The sequence below is a fragment of the Pseudophryne corroboree genome, chromosome 5 (genome assembly GCF_028390025.1).
Source record: "Pseudophryne corroboree isolate aPseCor3 chromosome 5, aPseCor3.hap2, whole genome shotgun sequence".
In the NCBI taxonomy this organism is placed as follows: Eukaryota; Metazoa; Chordata; class Amphibia; order Anura; family Myobatrachidae; genus Pseudophryne; species Pseudophryne corroboree.
In genome coordinates this window covers 121,619,417-121,640,208 of record NC_086448.1, presented here as the reverse complement: position 1 = coordinate 121,640,208, position 20,792 = coordinate 121,619,417, and the positions used below count along the sequence as shown (strand labels likewise).

The 20,792-nt window shown below is 44.9% G+C and overlaps 1 protein-coding gene across 2 annotated transcripts in view; it reads right to left on the bottom strand.

Moving 5' to 3' along the window:
- GAD2 (glutamate decarboxylase 2) overlaps positions 1–20,792 on the bottom strand; it is a 227,069-nt gene that overhangs the window by 14,129 nt on the left and 192,148 nt on the right. For both annotated transcript variants that reach the window (XM_063921647.1, XM_063921646.1), the window contains exons 12-14: positions 12,333–12,411; positions 7,824–7,973; positions 3,437–3,544 (exon numbers count right to left, since the gene is read on the bottom strand). In XM_063921647.1, the coding sequence (XP_063777717.1) occupies positions 3,437–3,544; positions 7,824–7,973; positions 12,333–12,411 (337 nt within the window). The remainder of the gene's footprint in view (positions 1–3,436; positions 3,545–7,823; positions 7,974–12,332; positions 12,412–20,792) is intronic.

Below are 20,792 nucleotides of genomic sequence, written 5' to 3'. Positions count from 1 at the left end.
GCAAAAGTTCATTTATTTCAGTAATTCAACTTAAAAGGTGAAACTAATATATATATTATATAGGCTCATTACATGCAAAGTGAGATATTTCAAGCCCTTATTTGTTTAAATTTTGATGATTGTGTCTTACAGCTTCAGAAAACCCCAAATCCAAAATCTCAGAAAATTAGCATATTGTGAAAAGGTTCAATATTGTAGGCTCAATGTGTCACACTCTAATCAGCTAATTAATCTAAACCACCTGTAAAGGGTTCCTGAGCCTTTAAATGGTCTTTCAGTCTGGTTCAGTACACATCAGTGGCGTAAGTTTATCCCAGTTGCCCGGAGGCAAGAAAAATATTGGTCCCCCCCACCCCCCCTATATATCATCCGTGAGCCAATAAGATGCCGTTTTGAGATCCGAGTAACAATGAGTAAAACTGACACCGGGTAAAACTGAACCCGCTCATCTCTAATTCTAACTATATGAAGCTACTACAAAACCGTTGCAAATAGGCAGATCTATGTAGGGGTCCAGCCACATACTACATAGATCTGCTTAGTCACTCACAATGCTGATTATTTCTCTGTCAATTAATTTACCTTTTACACTGGTAGCATGCACCTTACTGGTGGAGATATCTGCTCTTGCATAGTAAGTATGAGAATTCTAACTACCGTATATACTCGAGTATAAGCCGACCTTTTCAGCACATTTTTCTATGCTGAAAAGGCCCCCCTCGGCTTATACTCGAGTCAACGGCTGCAGCAGACGCCGTGGGCTGTGTGGGCGTCCGCTGCAGCCGGCTCCAGGGACAGACACTAGAGGTCATTATTGACCTCTAGTGTCTGTGCGGCGTTGCTATGGGAGAGACGTCATGACGTCTCTCCCATAGAGATGATCGGGTGCCGGGAAGCGGGCGCCGGCGCGGGCGGCCAGACGGAGCGGCGACCAGACGGAGCGGGTGGACAGATGAAGCGGCGGCCAGACGGAGCGGGTGGACAGACGGAGCGGAGCAGCGCAGCAGCAGAAGAAGCGGTCGGGAAGCAGGAGCGGGGCAGTGGCAAGTATTGTTTTAGTGTATGTTTGTGTGTTTGTAAGCTGCAACTGGGGCACAGTAACAGGGGGCAAAGAAAGGGGGCACAACAACTACTGGGGGCAAAGAAAGGGGGCACAACAACTACTAGGGGCAAAGAAAGGGGGCACCACAACTACTGGGGCAAAGAAAGAGGGGTCATAACTACTGGGGGCAATGAAAGAGAGGGCATAACTACTGGGGGCAATGAAAGAGAGGGCATAACTACTGGGGGCAATGAAAGAGAGGGCATAACTACTGGGGGCAATGAAAGAGGGGGCACAACTACTGGGGGCAAAGAAGGGGCATAACTACTGGGGGCAAAGCAACGGGGGCATGTTTTTATCTGGCACTGTGGGGAGATATCTGTCACTGGGGGTATATGTGGCACTGGGGGCACAACCCTAGAAACAAACATTACACCCTGGCAACAAGCATAACACCTACCGCATGAAATCCCTGGCAACGAGCATGACACCCTGAGCATGAAAACCCCTGGCACCGTGTATTTCCCACCCTAGGCTTATACTAGAGTCAGTAATTTTTCCCAGTTTTTTGTGGTAAAATTAGGTGCCTCGGCTTATATTCGGGTCGACTTATACTCGAGTATATACGGTATATGTAGTTACTTGTAATTGTCAGAGAAATAACTTCATATAGTTACAATTCTCATGTTTCCTTTATAGGAGCAAATAGCTTCATCAGTAAGTTGTCTGCTTCCAGTATAGCTATAATAAAGAGGGTGTGATTTGTAAGGTGTAGTGGCTAGTGTGGAAGTCGGCTACGGAAGAAATACCGGCTGCTGTCAGTTAACTTAATGGATTAATGTCACTGAACACACGGAACAGGAGGAGAGGTGCCCCACTTCAAAGCAGGAGCCCGGCGGCAGCTGACTCCATTGCCTCCCAGAGTTGTGCCTCTGGTACACATCACAATCATGGGGAAGATTGCTGACCTGACAGTTGTGCAGAAAACCATCACTGACACCCTGCACAAAGAGGGAAAGCCTCAACAGGAAATTGCAAAAGAAGTTGATGTTTTCAAAGTGCAGTATCAAAGCACATTAATAGAAAGGAAAGTGGAAGGGAAAAGTGTGGAAGAAAAAGGTGCACAAGCAGCAGGGATGACCGCAGCCTAGAGAGGATTGTCAGGAAAAGGCCATTCAAAAGTGTGGGTGAGCTTCACAAGGAGTGGACTGAGTCTGGAGTTAGTGCATCAAGAGCCACCACATACAGACGGATCCTGGATATGGGCTTCAAATGTCGGATTCCTCTTGTCAAACCACTCCTGAACAACAAACATCAGAAGCGTCTTATCTGGGCTAAAGAAAATAAAATTGCATCTCATTTGGAAATCAAGGTCTCAGAGTATGGAGGAAGAATGGAGAGGCACACAAACCAAGATGCTTGAAGTCCAGTGTGAAGTTTCCACAGTCTGTGTTGATTTGGGGAGCCATGTCATCTGCTGGTGTTGGTTCACTGTGCTTTATTAAGTCCAGAGTCAATGCAGCCATCTACCAGGACATTTTAGAGCCCTTCATGCTTCATTCAGCAGACAAGCTTTATGGAGATGCTGACTTCATCTTCTTGTAGGACTTGGCACCTGCCCACACTGCCAAAAGTACCAAAACCTGGTTCAATGACCGTGGGATTACTGTTCTTGATTGGCCAGCAAACTCGCCTGACCTGAACCCCATAGAGAATTTATGGGGCATTGCCAAGAGAAAGATGAGAGACATGAGACCAAACAATGCAGAAGAGCTGAAAACCGCTATTGAAGCATCCAGCTCTTCCATAACACCTCAGCAGTGCCACAAGCTAATAGAATCCATGCAACGCCGCATTGAGGCAGTAATTCTGAAATAAATGAACTTTTGCACGATATTCTAATTTTCTGAGTTTCACCTGTATAGGCTAAAACATTGAATGCTGCTGCAGTCATTTTAATTTCTATTTGTGAATATCTTAGGCACAGAAGTAAGATAACATACTGTATGCTGAAGTCACTGGTTCATATTTGCGTTGTAATATAAGTGCCCTTTATATAATAAATATGATTTCTTATAAAGGTACAGTGGGTATTGTTAGAGGACCCATTTGCCAATTTAAAGCTTAGACAGGATAACTTAAAGCATTTTGTTGATTCCTGAACATTTAATTTGTTCAAAGGGCCAATTCAGCATTAAAATATATAAGTAAGAAACAAACAGAAACACATTACACATTTTAATGTTATCACTGCTGCTTGTAAACATTCAACACCAAAGATCAGTTAGTAATGTACAGAATAATATGTTATTAGAGCCCCTGTCACCACAAACTAATGATTTCAATTTAAACTAACAATGTAAGAGTTAAATATTAAACTGGAACATACAGTACCTTTCCATCAATCACCATTTCATAACCTTCTCGGTTCATTATCTTATTATAAAGATATTCTGCAAGATCTAAGCATTTGTCTATCTGGGCTTCAAATCCTGCAGTCCCCTAAAAAGCAATTGGTGAAAAATTATATTATTTGTCACAGGAATTATATTTTTTTTCATGACTACAAATTTGTATTCAAAATCATCACAATTGATAAAATCCAATGACCGAGACATATATATATATATATATATATATATATATATAAAATTAAAAATAATCTTTTTAAAGGTCTGTTTTATGTGCCTACAAAGGCTGGCACTACCCCTACTGTAGGTCAACCTAACATGAATGTTAGGAACAGAGAAGGGAGATGGGGTCATCTAGAATGCCCTAGGCAGAGCTGGCGCTACCCACTCAGCAAAGCAGGTAGGCGCCAGGCTAGAGAGGCACTCTCTCTGCTCTGCTATTTTGCTGATGTCCGCTCACTGTTGCTGCCGGCTACTACTGTGCCTGTCAACCCGTGTGACAGACAGTGGCGCCGGCAGTGTGAAGAGCCCTGCTCCCTCCTCTCTCCCTCACTGCTAGCCCTGCTCCCTCCTCCCTCTGCCAAGCAGAGCTGTCAGATGCTGCTCCCAGAGACCCTGGCACAGCGTCCCTCCTCCTCCCCACTCACTCATTTGGCTGACAGGCAATTGACATCCAGCATTGTCTGCTGTGGAGCGCGACAAATCACCCCAGCATATCCACAACACAGACTGATCACAGGAGGTCCGGCAGGGGAAGTGGCTGTTTGCTGGGGGTGGGACTACAGTTACATGACAGGCAGTAGATTGGGAGGTGTGCTGTGGAGTGAGAGCTTGCTGCACTGCAGAGACCACCCTGCTGGCTGCCAGGGGGACAAGCTTGCCTGCCAGAGACCTACCACCCAAGTAAGTGCAGTGTGCAACTTTAACCATTTAATGTGGTACACTTTCTCTGTTTATCACAGAGCTATTTCTACAGTGCCCCCACTATGTCTCCCTGGGGCCCGAGATGCTCTAAGGCTCGTGGCTTCCCCTATGAATAATGGCTGCAAGTGCCCCCCACCCCCTTTAAGTAGCGGATACAATCGACACTCTCTGCAAAACAGCGTCCCCGGCCCATACCAATTGCCCCTCACCCCATGTCGGAGCTGTAATAATCTGGCTACAGAGAACCATGGGACTGGGGGAGAGGGCTGTCCTCCACCTGCTCTCATCCCCTGCTCCCTGGTTACCCCCTGGACACCTGCCCGGGCAGACTCTAACTCCGCAGTTGCTGACGGATCACATGCAGAGGCTGTCCATGGAGGAGCTGGGAGTGCTCCTTATGCAGATACGCATACCCCTTTGGAGTCCCAGGCAGCACTATGGAGGTGTAGTATGTAACTGATGCCTCTCTCTGTCCCTGCATCCCTGCTATCTCTCTCTGTTACTACTGTATGTCCCTGCTGCCTCTATCCCTACATCCCTGCTACCTCTCTCTGTCCCTACATACATCCCTGCTGCCCCTCTCTCTGTCTCTAAGTCTTTGCTGGCACTCTCTCTCTCTGTCCCTGCTGCCACTCTGTCTGTCTCTATTTCCCTGCTGCCTCTCTCTATGTCCCTGCTGCCTGTCTCTCTGTCCCTACGTCCCTGCTGCCTCTCTGTCCCTATGTCCCTGCTGCCCCTCTGTGTCCCTACGTCCCTGCTGTCTGGCTATCAGTCCGTATGTCTTTGCCGACACTCTCTCTGTGTCTATGTCCCTGCTGCCCATCTCTCTCCCTCCATCCCTGATAACGCTCTTTCTATCCCTGCATCCCTGCTGAGCCTCTCTCTGTCCCTATGTCCCTGCTACTCCTCTCTCTGTCCTTCCGTCTCTGCTGCGTCTCTCTCTGTTTCTATGCCCCTGCTGCCTGTCTCTGTCCCACTGTCTTTGCCGGCACTCTCTCTCTCTGTCCCTGCCGCCACTATCTCTGTCTCCCTGCTGTCACTCTCTGTGTCCCGTCCGCCACTCTCTCTTTCTCTGGAGACTTGAGTTGGGGGCCCCTTAAAATGTTGCTCCGAGGCTCAAAAGTTCTAGTTATGCCCCTGCTTGAATGTATTTTCTGACTGATAGCTCCCACTCCCTGCCCCCAGCCAAAAGTAGCCAGGCCTGGCCATAGAGCAGCAGCCACCGCCACCAGAGAGTTCATACTCCAGGGCACTTAATGCAAGTGACAGGGGGAGGCGGTGCAGGGCTTTGTCTTGGCGTGCTCCTGTGCGCATGTGCCTGGGCCACCCACCGCATTGCGCACTGCCCCCCCCATGATGTGTAATAGGCATTACTGTGGGCATTATGTGTAAGTGGCACTACTACTGTGGGCATTATGTGGAAGGGGCACTACTACTGCGCGTATTATGTGTATAAGGGTTACTACTGTGTGTCTTATTGTGAGTAAAGGACACTACTTTGTGGCGTAATATGAATCAAGGGCATTACGTGCAGTGTTATGTGAATAATATTGTGCTACTGTGTGAGTAATTTGAAATGTTGGTACTATTGTGTGGCCATGCCCCTTACTTGTGAAACCACACCCCTTTTTTGCAACACGCACCTTCGGCGCACACTGTCCCTTTAAAGTATGGGAGGGCACAAATTTATAGTTTGCAGGTGGGCGCCAAGTACCCTAGCACCCTGCCCTGGCCATAGGCACCTATTTTAGCCCTGTTGCCTACATGAGGATGATCAGGCTTAATCACTTGCTTATTTTCTTATGTTAATGCTCTTGCAGAATAGGAAGACACATCTCATTGTGCTTGTTGTCCTGAGGTTAGTCTTAACAATAGGTTTTAAAGAGATATAGAATCTGAGGTAGGTACCGGATCTTTTAAAGCTAAGAGTTTAGAATGAAGAAAACCAACTGCTGGTAATTATGTATTGCTATGACAAACACTTGGATTTACATTTCTGTCACACAGTCTGCAATCTGTGTTTTGAGACTAGCTTGTCTTGGTGTAAGTGCTTTTAGGGAAAAAAATCCTACTTACTGTAATATCAAAAATAGAAATTGATTAATTTGTCTGAATCGATTACCCCTATAATGTTCTCTATTGATTCTAGTTACAGATATCAGTCATTGTAAGAAAGGCATCCATTACAATTTTCCATCATAACCTCACGTGGCGGGAGATGCACTAAGCCTTGGAGAGTGATAAAGTGAAGAGAGTACCAGGCAATCAGGTCCTAACTCCAAGGCTTAGTACATCTTCCAATGGTAAGGAAATGTACAGCTTACCACCCTTACAGTGAAGAACCCCTTCCCATGGTCAAGCTGAAAACATCGTTTTCCATGGCACAAACTATTATTAGAACATTTTTGGAAATTGAATACCTGAATTAATTATCCTCTTAATATTCTGTACTGGTTATAGGAAGACATCAAATCCACTTTTTACTGAATTTGCTATCTCCGCCCTATGTGGTCAAGACTTCCAAGCTGCCCTTACAGCAAATAATCCTTTTTATGTCCATGTTACACCATCTTTTTCCTTTCATATATTCATATTAATAAGGTCACGTTTGAGGCTTCCTTATTTAGGATACATACCTGTTTTCTCTAATGTCTCTATATAATTTAATTCTAATTATTTTATATTCTTCTGCACCTACATATCCAAAATTATTCCCCCACAATCAAGATATGGGGATATATGTAATAGGGTGAGATTTATGCAAACCAGCGCAATCTCAGCGGCATAGCCTATCAATATAAATCAGCAATAATTTAAAAGGCAACACCAACCTGGCTCACCCTAAAAACCAGCCTGAATCACCCTATTACATGTACCCTATGGCATACTTAAGGGGAAAATGTATCAAAGCGTGGAGAGTGATAAAGTACCAACCAATCAGCTTCCAATTGTCATTTTACAGACTGTGTTTGAAAAATGACAGTTAGGGGCTGATTGGTTGGTACTTTATCACTCTCCACTTTATCTCTACTAAACTAGCCCTAAGGTTTTATGTATTGTAGTTAGGCCAGTATCCAAAACATCCCTGTACTAAACCACCAATAACTTCTGGCCAAGGATAGGGTTGGTCCAAATGCACTCTGACAGTGATATTGGTTGCATGTATATGGGCATTGTGAGCGTAGAGATGTGGTCAACTCTGAATACAGGCAGAGATCAGGATTTATCTTCCAGCATGCAATGGGGTGTCTTGTATTTAATATTATTTCCTTTTAAATCTCAAAACAGAACCTCCATCAATCAGCGGCTTTGAAGGCACCATCGCTTAGTAAATACTGTATATACCCCTATGTGTTATTTTAGAAATGTGACATAACGTATGGGTATACTGTAACGATCATTATACTGTAAGTATGCTTGTAAGTGTGAGTTTAATAATCTCTTACCTTTGCTCGCCACATCAGCCAGAGCTTAAAAATGTCCACATGGCGCCCACATTGCAAAGCCTTATCTCCGGTATCATATGAGAGATCATAATGTTTATCTTGCTGGAAGAGGTAGGATGCATGCATCTGGTTGCAGTTTTGCATTAATCCCTGGAGAATAAAATCATTTATAATGTTTTTAACAACACAGTTGACTTAGAAGTAGAATTAATGCAGATGTTCTGGGCAATACAATTATATTTTAATGGCCTCACGTGTCTCTATTTTGCTTAATAGGCTGCAGATTAACAGAAGCACGAGTTGGAAAGGATCTTTTTCAGCACAGAATATACTAATTGAAAAGCCAATATCACTTCTAATCGGTGGCTTCAAGTTTATTTAAACGTCGCAAAAGGGTTTAGATGTGGCAGTGGTAGAAGGTATAACATGGTCTTGCATTAGGCATATACTGTACAGTAAATGAAGAGCTGCATAAACTCGTTATACATTTCATGGGTATACTGCCCGCTTCTTCAGACTTATTTATGCCAATATTCTTTCCCAGGTAATGTTCTCTTAAATGCTGTGGAGTCAGAGCAGTGGAATTCTGTTCATGGACTGTGCGCGTCAAGAGCCAAAGGAAATCCTTGATTAGTAGAACCAAAAAGGACCCTATCTCAAAGTTACCGCAAGAGGCCCTGGATCTCTCTCCTTCATTAATTTGCAGCAAACACTAACAATTTGGCTTATGAGTACCTTCAGTGAGATTGCACAGATCCTCTTCTGCATCATTAACAGAAACATGTCAGATTACAAATGAAGATTATACTGTATCTATATTTTATACCCCTTCATGATATCAGATTTTCAGCAAAAGGTGTCATGAGGAACATTGCTAGGACTTGGGGCCGTCATCGTCAAATTCTGTGTCTTACAATATCTCATTGGAAAACAGTTTTGTTTTTTTGGGAAGCAGTTAGCTTACTGACAGATGGGAGCCCGGTGGTCGATATACTGACACCAAGATCCCAAAGTAGGACACAATGCCCGGCGTCTACATACCGTCACATTAGCGACAGCTGGCCTCCCTTGCATCCTGCTGCGGGGGGGGGGGGGGATAGGTTTAGGCAGGAGAAGGGGGGTTAGGGTTAGAGTGCAGGGCCGGGAGGGTTAGGGACCGGGGAGGGAGGGTTAGGGTTTGGCACATAGAAGGGGAGATAAGGGTTGGGCATCAAGCGGGGAAAGTTAGGTTTAGACAGTGGGGAAGGGAGGGTTAGGCACCAAGCTGGGAGGCTTATGGTTACGCACCACCAGGGAGGGTTATGGGTAGGCACCCACAATGGTGGGTTAGGGTAGGGGGCACAGGAGGGTTAGGGGGCTTACTGGTGGCCTGTCTGGATTCTGATGGATGGGATGCCGCTGTCGATATACTGACAGCCAGCATCCGATCCATTGGGAAATCATATTGAACCCGTTTTTCTGTTTTTAATCATTTTCAACTTATTTAATTTACTTGAATGCTGTAAGACTCTGAGGCCAGAGTACATTTATTTTCTCTTGTACTCTACTTGCTATGCTGGGTGTGTGTACACAGTGCCCTTGGCACTTGGTTACAGAAGTGGCCAGTCTTCTATGATAAAAACTAACAATGTCCCTTTATATAGTACTGCCATATAAGACATAACTCATAACATATTGGTCACAGAAATGAGCCCAAATTGGAGGACTACTTAGTCATCACAGCATCATATAAGCCTAAAACAAAGGGGGCAAATATAATATGGTCGGAGTTGCCAGTGGTGCGGGATTTCAGGGGAGATTGGGCATATTTTTAAAGCAGCAATTATTTACAAGGCAGAACCAACTTGATTTTACCTTGTAAATGATTGCTGCTTTAAAAATACAGGCATTTGCGCCCCTGAAGCCCCGCACTTCCGGCAACTTGGACCCTATTGCATACAGTATATCCTAAAATGTGTGCAAACGGGATCAGGATTAGTGCATTAGTATTAGTTGGAAAGTAAGCTATTTAGGGCCTGAGATGTTATAATGTCACTATTATTAAAATTATCTATTTTCCTCATATGTAATTGGCATACATTAATATAATACATGTGGACATTGCAGAAAAATGATGTTACATGGTAAATTGTAAACAGTTTGGAAATTCAAAGGAGAGAAGAGAACATTATAGCTGATTGCAGCCTTCCAGAGTATATACTGTAGGTAACACTTACTAATACATTAGTACTGTCAGATGTGTCCTCTAAAGTATCAAATAATGTCAGCATTGAGTGATGTAGAGACTCACATCATCCCCACCAATACAATGAGCCCATTACAATATATTATAATCCCATGCAATCTCTCATCTTTTTTCAACCATTCTGAAGCCTCAAAGTAAAGACGATATATATATCAGGTAGTGCTTTCTGCATTAGATATAACTGTGTCTACTCTACACGTAATGTGGGCCATGTTCCAAGGGAACAAAAACAGATTAGTAGAAATATCCTTCAATACAGTACATGTTAGTAAGATGCTGCTTAGTGGAGCTACTGATAGTTATGCTTCGAATAGTAAATAATGAGGTTTAAATAAGAAATCAGAATATATACATTAGGGGGGCATTCAGAGGTGGACACAAAATGTCAGAAAACGCAAACGACCGCACTCCATGGTTTGCACATTGCACAATGATTGACAGGCGGCGGGCGATCGGGGGCGTCATTGGGGGTGAGTGGCGCGGGAAACACAGATGAGTCATGGCCGTTTTCGGAGCAGCCCGATTACATCACCTGCGTTTTCTGCGATTGTAAAAATGGTGGCGGTGCACCTGTGTACGCAGCCTGGCTGCATATACAGTAGTCGACCTCTATTTAGATCCCGGAGCAGTTTTAGGTGTGGGCTAGTAGGGCTGGATAGCCAAAGACACCGCTATCACCCGGCCGCCATGTGCTTTCATCCACCATATCCGAAGAGCGCATACAGGTCCTCCTACTGGGGGCGGGGAGATGTCCCCGAACAACTGAGAACACATTGCTAGGCGTGTCATGTGACTGGCAGCTCCGGGGGTGACAGGAAGATGGTGGCGTTTGGGAGGGTCACGATGCTGATGGCGCTGTGGGGACCGGAGAAGCTGGTGAGAGGACCCCCGGGTCTATGTTCCAGCCTGTATCCCCTGCCCCAACATCTCACTCCTCCCCACACATTACAGCCACCTGCCCCACTCCCCACACATTACTCGCCCCAAGCCCCTGACATCTCTCATCTGCCACAGCCTGCTCCCCCTTATACCCCAGACATTCCTCATGCCCACCTCCACACACATTGCACCCCTCATACACATGACACCCCTCCTCTGTCACACACTGCTGCCACTATACCCAAGACATCCCTCATGCCCCCCTCCATACACCTGACAACCCTCCTCTGTCACAAACTGCTCCACCATATACCCTAGATATTCCTCATGCCCCCTCCACACATATTACACCCCTCATACATCTGACACCCCTCCTCTGTCACACACTGCTCCCCTCTATACCCCAGCCATCCTTCGTGTCCCCCTCCACACACCTGACATCCCTCCTCTTTCACACCCTGTTCCCCTATACCCCAGACATCCCTCATGCCCCTCCATACACATTACACCCCTCATACACCTGACACCCCTCTCACACACTGCTCCCCCCATACCCCAGACATCCCTCATGCCCCCCCTCCACACACATTACACCCCTCATACACCTGACACCCCTCCTCTGTCACACCCTGCTTCTCCCTATACCCCAGACATCCCTCATGCCCCCTCCCTCATACCCCGGACATCTCTCATGCCTCCCATGACACCTCATACTTTGACACCCCTCCGTTGTCACACCCTGATCACCACTTATACCTCAGACACCCCTCATGCTCCTCCCCACACCACACTGTCATACCCCAGAAACCCTCATGCCCCCTCCCCACACCCTCATACCCCAGACAAGTTCAGACTCATCCGCACACAGATGTGCAAGTGTTGCAAATCAAACTAATCAGTGCAGCCTCGTGAAGGGGTTAAGTCTTCCAGGAGGCCCAGACCTGCCAGGAAGACGTGGGATCCGAACCCCATCCGGAAGACGTAACAAAGCTTCTGAGATTTGTCTCCCTGTACTGTCCTTTGTACGGTGCTGCAAAATACTTGTGGCGCCTTATAAATAAAATGTAATAATAATAAGATGGTGTGGTCACTTCTCCTTTGATTGGTACGGCTACTTTTGCAGTGGGCCCCAGCACTACCAGCAGACTATGAACACACTATCACACAATTGGCCATGCTCACTAATACCGGATAGATCTCTTTGTGATGTTGGGTAAACATTTAAAGCATTAAAATATTCCTCTAATGTTGATAATCCTGTTAGTGCTCATGAAGAGATGTTTCTTAACACTAACCTGTAACAGGAAAGAAATATAAGGGATATCCAAACCATGTCGCAATGCTAGAAGAATGTAACTTATTAAAGTTCTATAATAGAAACTTACCTCTTCTCTAACCAAAAGAGCGGAACACTGGAGCGGAACTCCCATCATCTTGTGTGGATTCCAGGTCACAGAATTAGCTCTACAAATAAATCCAGGTGAATCAATGAGGAAAGTTTATTTCTCTCATAAAATAATTATAAAATCTATTGGAAACACATCACAGTACTGAAACGGCAATCCCAAATTAAACTTGTAAATATGGTTAAACACGATAATTTTGGAATGGTGGTGTATAGGAAATAAGACTTGACAAACCGGCAGAAACTATTACTTAAATACATTTAGAAGTGAGTGAATTTAAAGTGGGACTAAGTAACACATTCCTCCCAACATTTGCATGGTACTGTACAAAAACCACAGAATGTGTGAATAATGGGCAATCGTGCCAATAATCAGTGGAGGATTTCCCACTAGGCAGGGTCGGACTGACCCACAGGGGTAACCCCCGGTGGGTCCCACTTCCCGGGAGCCCTCCTCCTCCTCTAGTGATCAGGTTCCAGACTGTGTTCTTGAATTATACATTACACTTATGTTACCTTATACTGCACAGGACTATGATGTATTCTCTACAGTGCATTGCCAATATTTATCTGTTACTAAAGGTTAGGCAAACCAATGTAGCAGCTGGCCACCCCCCCCCCCCTGGAGACTGACCACACCCCTAAGCATGGGCCCCAGCCACTAGGTACATGAGGCACGTGCCTAGGGGGGTTCAGTATGAATTACCGCTGACCGGGATGCCGGCCATCAGTATACCGACAGCGGTATTCTGGCAGGGGGGCAAATGCTCGAAAGCTCCTTGCGGGCTGTGTGTCGTGGACACCTACAGAGGGAGAATAGCCTATCTTGCCGGTATTCCATTGGCAGTGTTCTGCCGATTAGGATTCCGGCATCTGCATTCTGATTGCCGGTATCCTGAGCTGCAGAATCTTAACCACTTCCCGCCTAGAGGTGTCACTTGGTGGAGGTGGCACAGCATGCTGTCATTATGACTTTTTTTTTTTCAACAATTGGCTGGAAATTGTGGTGTGGTAGGTGGAGGGGGTGAGGTTGGGGCTGCTTTGGCAGTCTGAGGCATCAGGACCATGAGGGGGGTAAAAGGTGCAAGTGATGTGATGGAGGACTACCAATAATGTTGTGCCTAGGGGAGGCCTGGCCCCTAAATTCTCCCCTGCCAATAGTTTTATATATATAGTTATACTGTATATAGGGGGTTATTCAAACCAAAAAAGAACACTGATGGGCAAAACCAATTTGCATTGGTGGGGCAGATGTAACATGTGCAGAGAGTTAGATTTGGGTGGGTTATTTTATTTCTGTGCATGGTAAATACTGGCTGCTTTATTTTTACGCTGCAATTTAGATTTCAGTTTCACCCCACCCAAATCTAACTCTCTGCACATGTTACATCTGCCCCACCTGCAGTGCACATGGTTTTGTCCATTAGTGTGCTTTTTTGGATTGTTAACAACTCTGAATAACCCCCATAATTCGTATAGAATTCAGAGTTGCAGATTTTCCTTATTATGACACAGTAGCTTTTTCCTGCCACTTCTCAGCACACACAAGGATATTGGGTCATTCAGAAAGTCCCCGCTGTGGGGTGAAGCCTGGCACATAACATGTTTTAGCAGATGGAGGGGGAGGAGAGAAGGATTGAGAACTGCATGTCTGCATTTCAGGATTGCAAGGGGTGACATTATGCTGCATCATTAATTTAGTAAAATATAAAGGCAATTATCAATGGTGGAACATAAATTGAAAAGTCAGTTTTAGGGTTAGGAACTTTACAGTCAGGAATGGGTTTGTGGAAATGTAGCATACACCAATGCCCAGCACAGTAGGATTGCCGGGGGAGGGGGCTAGCACTGCATGCAGACCAGCATAAAATGTAAATAATAATCACTCATGGAATGAATATATTAATGTTATTGACATGGTCTATATGACATGGTGGAGCTGGGCTAGGCAGGTGCGTGGAAGAAAACTACCACTTGCCACTAAAACACGTAATGCCTAATTACAATCTAATTTTAATCAACCTTTAGCAACATGTATTGTTTATTGCGTCCAAACATTGTTTTCAATCTTACACCACAGGGTGATTCTGAGTCTGATAGATCTCTGTTCTTAATTGCGAACAGTGAGATTTTGTATGCGGTGCATGCGCATTTGTGAGCTTACACATTTTTGCATATGTCCTTCCTATTCTGAGTCATATGGAACTTGGCTAGATTTGTCTGCCCATGTATTAGGCATTTTGGGGCGTCTACTCGGAGGCAACGCATAGAGCCACCCTGACTTGTGGGAGTCCCATGGACATGTAGTAAAAGCTCTGCATTAGTTGTGCATCTGGATCAGTGGTGCAAGTAGACATTTTTTGTTAGTAGCACTGATAGTAAAAATGGGTGTGGTCACGTATCATGAGGGGGCATGGCCACATGAAACTAGGGGAGTGGCTACATGACAATAGGGGCCTGGATACATTATGCCACACACCATAATGCCCCTTACACATTATGCCAAATACCGTAATGCCCATTACACATTATGCCAGACACCGTAACACCCATTACACATTATGCCACACACCATAATGCCCCTTACACATTATGCCAAATACCGTAATGCCCGCCCATTACACATTATGCCGGACACCGTAATACCCATTACACATTATGCCACACACCGTAATGCCCATTACACATTTTGCCACACAGCGTAATGCTTTACACATTATACCACACACCGTAATGCCTATTACATATTATGTCACACACAGTTATGCCACTGACAACATTTTATGTCCCACACACAAAATGTCCCTTATAAATTATGCCCCAGCGGTGGGCTGGTGGTACTGCATACCACCACCAATTTCTTAATGGTACTCCGAACCACCCTAGTTTCAGCACTGCTATGGATTATCTCTTTGGGTTCTTGCATTAGCATAAGGTAGTAAATAAGGCTTCCACGACTGCCGATAACTACAGCCACTGTGGCCAGAATCAGCCACTATACTGTATGTAGAAAAAGATCCATTATGCACAAATTTAAAGGCTATCTCCTTTACATAAAATCTGTAGTAAAGGCAATATTTCCCAAACCAGAATTACAGTGTGTAATATTATTCCACAGGGTGCGAGCTACAGCTGGATCATCTAACATAGAGCTCACAGGTACTGCGCTGTATTGGTAAATATGTATATTTGGACCTCATATATTTAATGGAAGCCACTTGTTGAAAAGTGAAATCATCCTTTAAGTTCTGCGAATAACTACATAAGAAGCCAACATGCAATCATAGTGTGTTTAATTTTCTGTAAAAGTACTGTAATTACCATAATACCCAGAAATTATATCTGTTTCAAACACAAATATACCAGTCAAGCTATACCACATGTGATAATACATGTCTTAGTAACACAGAGGAGCTTCTTTGCATTAAGAAAAGAACTGTCACCCCAATTTCACATATTTGGAAATTTTGACTTGATCGACTAAAGCTACTTTTTCAGCACTAATATGTGTCAGAGATCAGCCCAGCCAACGGCAGTACTTCTAAAGCTTTAATCCCTGGGTGGTAGAGCAATTATCGTTTGCAACTGGGTCATATTAACAACAATGATGTATAATTTGCGTCTTCAGTGTGGATAAGTTCTTGGATTAATCTTCATAAGGTTTCCTGCTTCATATCAGTCTGTGTTATGTAAAAAGCTTTAGGATTGTGTCATTTTTGGTGAAGCATTTGATCTGCTACATACATTTACTATAACAGACAGTGTTCATATACTTTTATAGTGTGATCTATTATTTATTTATTTATTCATTCATTGAATGTCATGGAAGATAGACCAAATGAAGGGTTTTTAAAAAAAATTCCTATGTATTCTGAATTCACATCTAGCAAGTGTTTATTGAACATTTAATATGGCATGCTTCCTTCATGGAAGCAAGTGGACACTTTAAAGCAACACATTGCATTGTGTCAAGTGTGTTTTCCTAAGGCAGGGATGGGGAACCTTCGGTCCTCCAGCTGTTGTTGAACTACACATACCAGCATGCCTTGCTACAGTTTTGCTGTTTGGCCATGCTAAAACTGTTGCAGGGCATGCTGGGATGTGTAGTTCAACAACAGCTGGAGGACCGAAGGTTCCCCATCCAAGTCCTAAGGTATGATCGGCCTGATTCAGAGAGATTAAGATTTGGGTAGGATGTGTTCAAACTGAAATCTAAATTGCAGTGTAACAGTAAAGCTGTCTAACATTTGTGAGCTACATGCAAAAGCAGCCAGTATTTACCATGCACAGAAACAATATAACCCACCCAAATCTAAATCTTTTTGCACGTTACATCTACCCACATGGCAGCTTGGTTTTGCTCAGTTTGCTTGTTTGCTTTACTTACAAAGCCCAATATTGAAATCCCCTGCAATACATTTACATGCCACTAGATGTCACATTGATAGGGGTTATGCATCAAGGCAGGCCTGGCCAACCTGTGGCTCACCAGCTGTTGTGAAACTACACATCCCAGCATGCCCTGCCACAGTTTAAGCAGTCCATAATGGCAAAACTGTGGCAGGGTATGTTGGGACTTTCTGCATCAATGCTTGGAGAGAGATAAAGTGGTGAGAAATTGAAAGTATCAACCAATCAGCTACTGAACTGATCTCTCTCCACTTTTTCGTTTTCCAAGTGTTAATGCATATGCCCCACTGACAGAATTGTAGTGCGCATGTTAGATGAAGGACAAGCCTGCAATGCACTGGCATATTTAAAGTGGGTGGAGTGTGTGCAGTGCACCCGGCCCCTGGGGTCCAGGGGGGCCCACACCGCACACCCTACTACTATTTTTTTCAATACTTACCCTCCAGAGTCCCACGTCAGCAGCAGCAGAGATGCAGAAATCACTAGGAAAATGGCCACTTTCCCAGCATTTCGCCCATGTGCAGTAATAACACCACTGGGAAAATGGCTGCTGCACAGTGTGCAATCCAACCGGAATTATTGAGAAAAAGATGCAGACTCATGCGCAGCACCTGTCATGCGCATGTGTCTGCAATTTCTACGGGGGTGCGCAGAATATGTGATCGCCTTTGCCTGTCAATCACACAGAGGCAGTCGCAGGGGCGGGCAACGCTCCATTTCCAGGAAGGAGACGGAGTGTTGCCGGATGAACGGGGGCAGTGTGGCGCGAATGGGGCTGTGTCGGGGCATGATCACGGCGGCTACGTGATGTCACATGCAGACGCCGCGATTGCAGACATGGCGGCAATCCGCCTGTGGGTGAAGCTTCACTAATTTCTACCACGAAGCAGAAATTGCTTCATCAAGGGGAAGGGGGTGTGTGGGGGGGAAGGTGGCGGTCAGCATGCTAGGAAAAGGATTGCAAATTTTGCTGATTAGCAGTATTTGCAATTCTTGCTGAATTAGGCCCTGAGTCTGCACACGCACCTCCTCCTCTCTTGAAGCGCCTCTGCTGCAACACATTGCATACCGCGTTTTGTGAATCAATTGTCAGCATCTTTGGTCAGTACGAACAGCGAGGAACTGCTAGTGATTGACACCTTTCCTTGCTCATTAGCCCAAAAAAGTAAAGAAAAGATAATTTTATATTTAATACCGGGATGGATAAGGTTTTCGGGGTTGTTAATTCAATTTAAGCTTATTTTTTGATTGTACGAGTATTTATTTTTTAAATGAACTTTGTACTTTAAGTATAATGTCAGAAGTCTTAGGGACCCCTGTGCAGTATACTGAAGCATTCTTGTTAAATATCTAGTAGGGATGTTTTTTGCAGACCCTTCCCCATAGTGGTGCCAGCCGTGCACCAACCAGTTCTCAGCAGCATTGTAGCTTGTGGTCTCTCTGTTATAAAATGATGTGAATATCAAATATTAAGTCAAGAAAATGTGGTTGAAAATGTTTTCTTGCTGTACATGGGAATATTTCATTACTTTCAGTGATTATCCCTGACCCCCATTCCCTTGGTTTTGTGTACCGAGGTGAAAAAATAGCGCAGATTTTATTTAAATATTATGGGGGATATTCAATTGTTTGAAAAGTTGGTTGGGTGTCTGTTTTTTCTGACTATTAGATAGGAAAAAAAAAGACACCCAACTGACTTTTCAAACAATTGAATACCCCCCTATATCTTCCACAGCCCAATGTGATGTTATCTACTGTGCAGTGTGCTGCCTATTTCCATCCTTCCAATGCACTGCAGTATCACTGCAGGATTGTCACAAGAGCATGTGACATCATGTGACAGGTCTAACGTCACTCCTGACCAAGGAAGAGGTCATGTTGTAGAAGTATCTGACTCTCACTACTTCTCTCCTACAGTCTTCACTCTGGTACATTTTTGCCTACTTGGCTAAGTCACTGAGTGTGCTAGTCCTATAACTATGATCTCTGTCCTAGTGACATAACTGTTCTAAAATTAGAATTATTCCTCATAGTACAATATTGCCCAAGCAACCAGTCTTTCTAAATGATTTGCCAGGCAGAAAGCCCGTATAATCGGCTGCTTAGTGATTTCTGATTGTATCTGACAGTTTCCCCACTACATAGATACATTTGATTAAATATTACAATGAGCTGTTACTTTGTAACTAGAATCCCTACACTCTGAACTCAACTCCCTTCTCTAGCTTCAATCCTGCTACAGGATTGTTTTATATTAAGCAACTAGAAGGTGCATTCTTATTGATATTGGGGGTCATTCCGACCCGTTTGCACGCAGCAGTTCATCGCTGCGGTGCGAACGGGTCTGGAATGTGCATGTGCGGCGACAGGGGTCGCCGGGTTACGTTGCGTCCTACGAAGAAAGAGGTCGCAGAGCCGACCGCAAGAAGATTGACAAGAAGAAGGCGTTCCTGGGTGGATCCGGACCGTTGGCTGCCGTTTTCGGGGAGTGGTAAGGAAAACGCAGGCGTGTCCAGGAGAACGGAGGGCGGGTGTCTGACATCAAAGCCGGCTCCAGCCTCGCAGAGATCGTCGCACAGGGTAAGTATGTCTAGGGATAGTCTTGTTCTGCTTGAATTTTTTTTGGCTTAGCAGGGCTGCACAAGCGATCGCAGCCCTGCTAAGCTAAAATACACCCCCCCATAGGCGTGTACTAGTTGATCGCAGCAGCAGCAAAAAAGTTGCTGGCTGCGATCAACTCGGAATGACCACCAATGTTCTATTGACGATAGCATCAAAGGGCCCTGATTTTTAGGCGGGAGTAAATAAAAACAAAAACAATCAACTGTGCTCCTGAACAGACCATGGGCCTAATTAAGACCTGTTCGCTCGCTAGGGTTTTTTTGCAGTCCTGCGATCACATAGTCACCGCCCAAAGGGAAGTGTATTTTTGCTTTACAAGTGTGCGATCGCATGTGTAGCAGAGCTGTACAAACAGATTTTGTGCAGTCTCTGAGTAGCCCAGAACTTACTCAGCCGCTGCGAACACTTCAGCCTGTCCGGGACCGGAATTGAATTCAGGAACCATCCCTGCAAACGCTTGGACATGCCTGCATTTTTCCAAACACTCCCAGAAAATGGTCAGTTGACACCAACAAACGCCCTCCTTCTGTCAATCTCCTTCGCACAAACCCATCGCTGAGCAGCGATCCGCTTTGTACCCGTGCGATACGCCTGCACATTGCAGTGCGTATGCATGCGCAGTTTAGACCTGATCGCCTGCTGTATGAAAATGCACAGCAACGATCTGGTCTGTATTAGCCCCCATGTTGCAATGCAACGGGTGCAAATACATTTATTTATTTTTGCATGCAGAGTAAATACCGGACAGCTTTAGTTTATTTTTACACAGCAATTTAGGTTTGAGTTTGGACTTATCTCTCATATCTAAATCTCTCTCGGCATGATACATCTGCCCACATGCAGTGCAGGATGGTTTTAGCTGTTATGGATCAATGGGCCGACCTTGATGAGGTCAACAGTCAATAGGTCGACCACTATTGGTCGACATGGGGAAAAAGGTTGACACAGTGAAAGGTTGACACGGGACAGGTCAACACATGAAAAGTTCGACGTGAGTCTTTTTAATGATTTGGTGTCGTATTCTTTGTAACATGACCAGGAACCTCAATCAGTGCACCACGTCCCCTCGCTTCACCTGCCAATCTGCGAGCAAGGTGCCTTGTTCCACTACTGCTGCACAATCATAGTCAACAAAGGGATGGCCATCAGTGTGGTTGCCATCGATGGTTATCATTGATGGCAATATGGAAAATAACCATGGATGGCTGCCAACTATGTAATGGATAACCATCGATGGTTCCCACTATCGATGGTCATCCCTGTTTTTTCACTGACTGGCCCATGGGCCAATCAGGATACAGGGGTGGGGCTTCACACGTGTCGGGGGCGGAGCTATGCTCCATGTCCCGGCACCACATAAAAAAAAAAAAATTGGTTATACCTTTCCATGGATGGAGGGAAACCATCT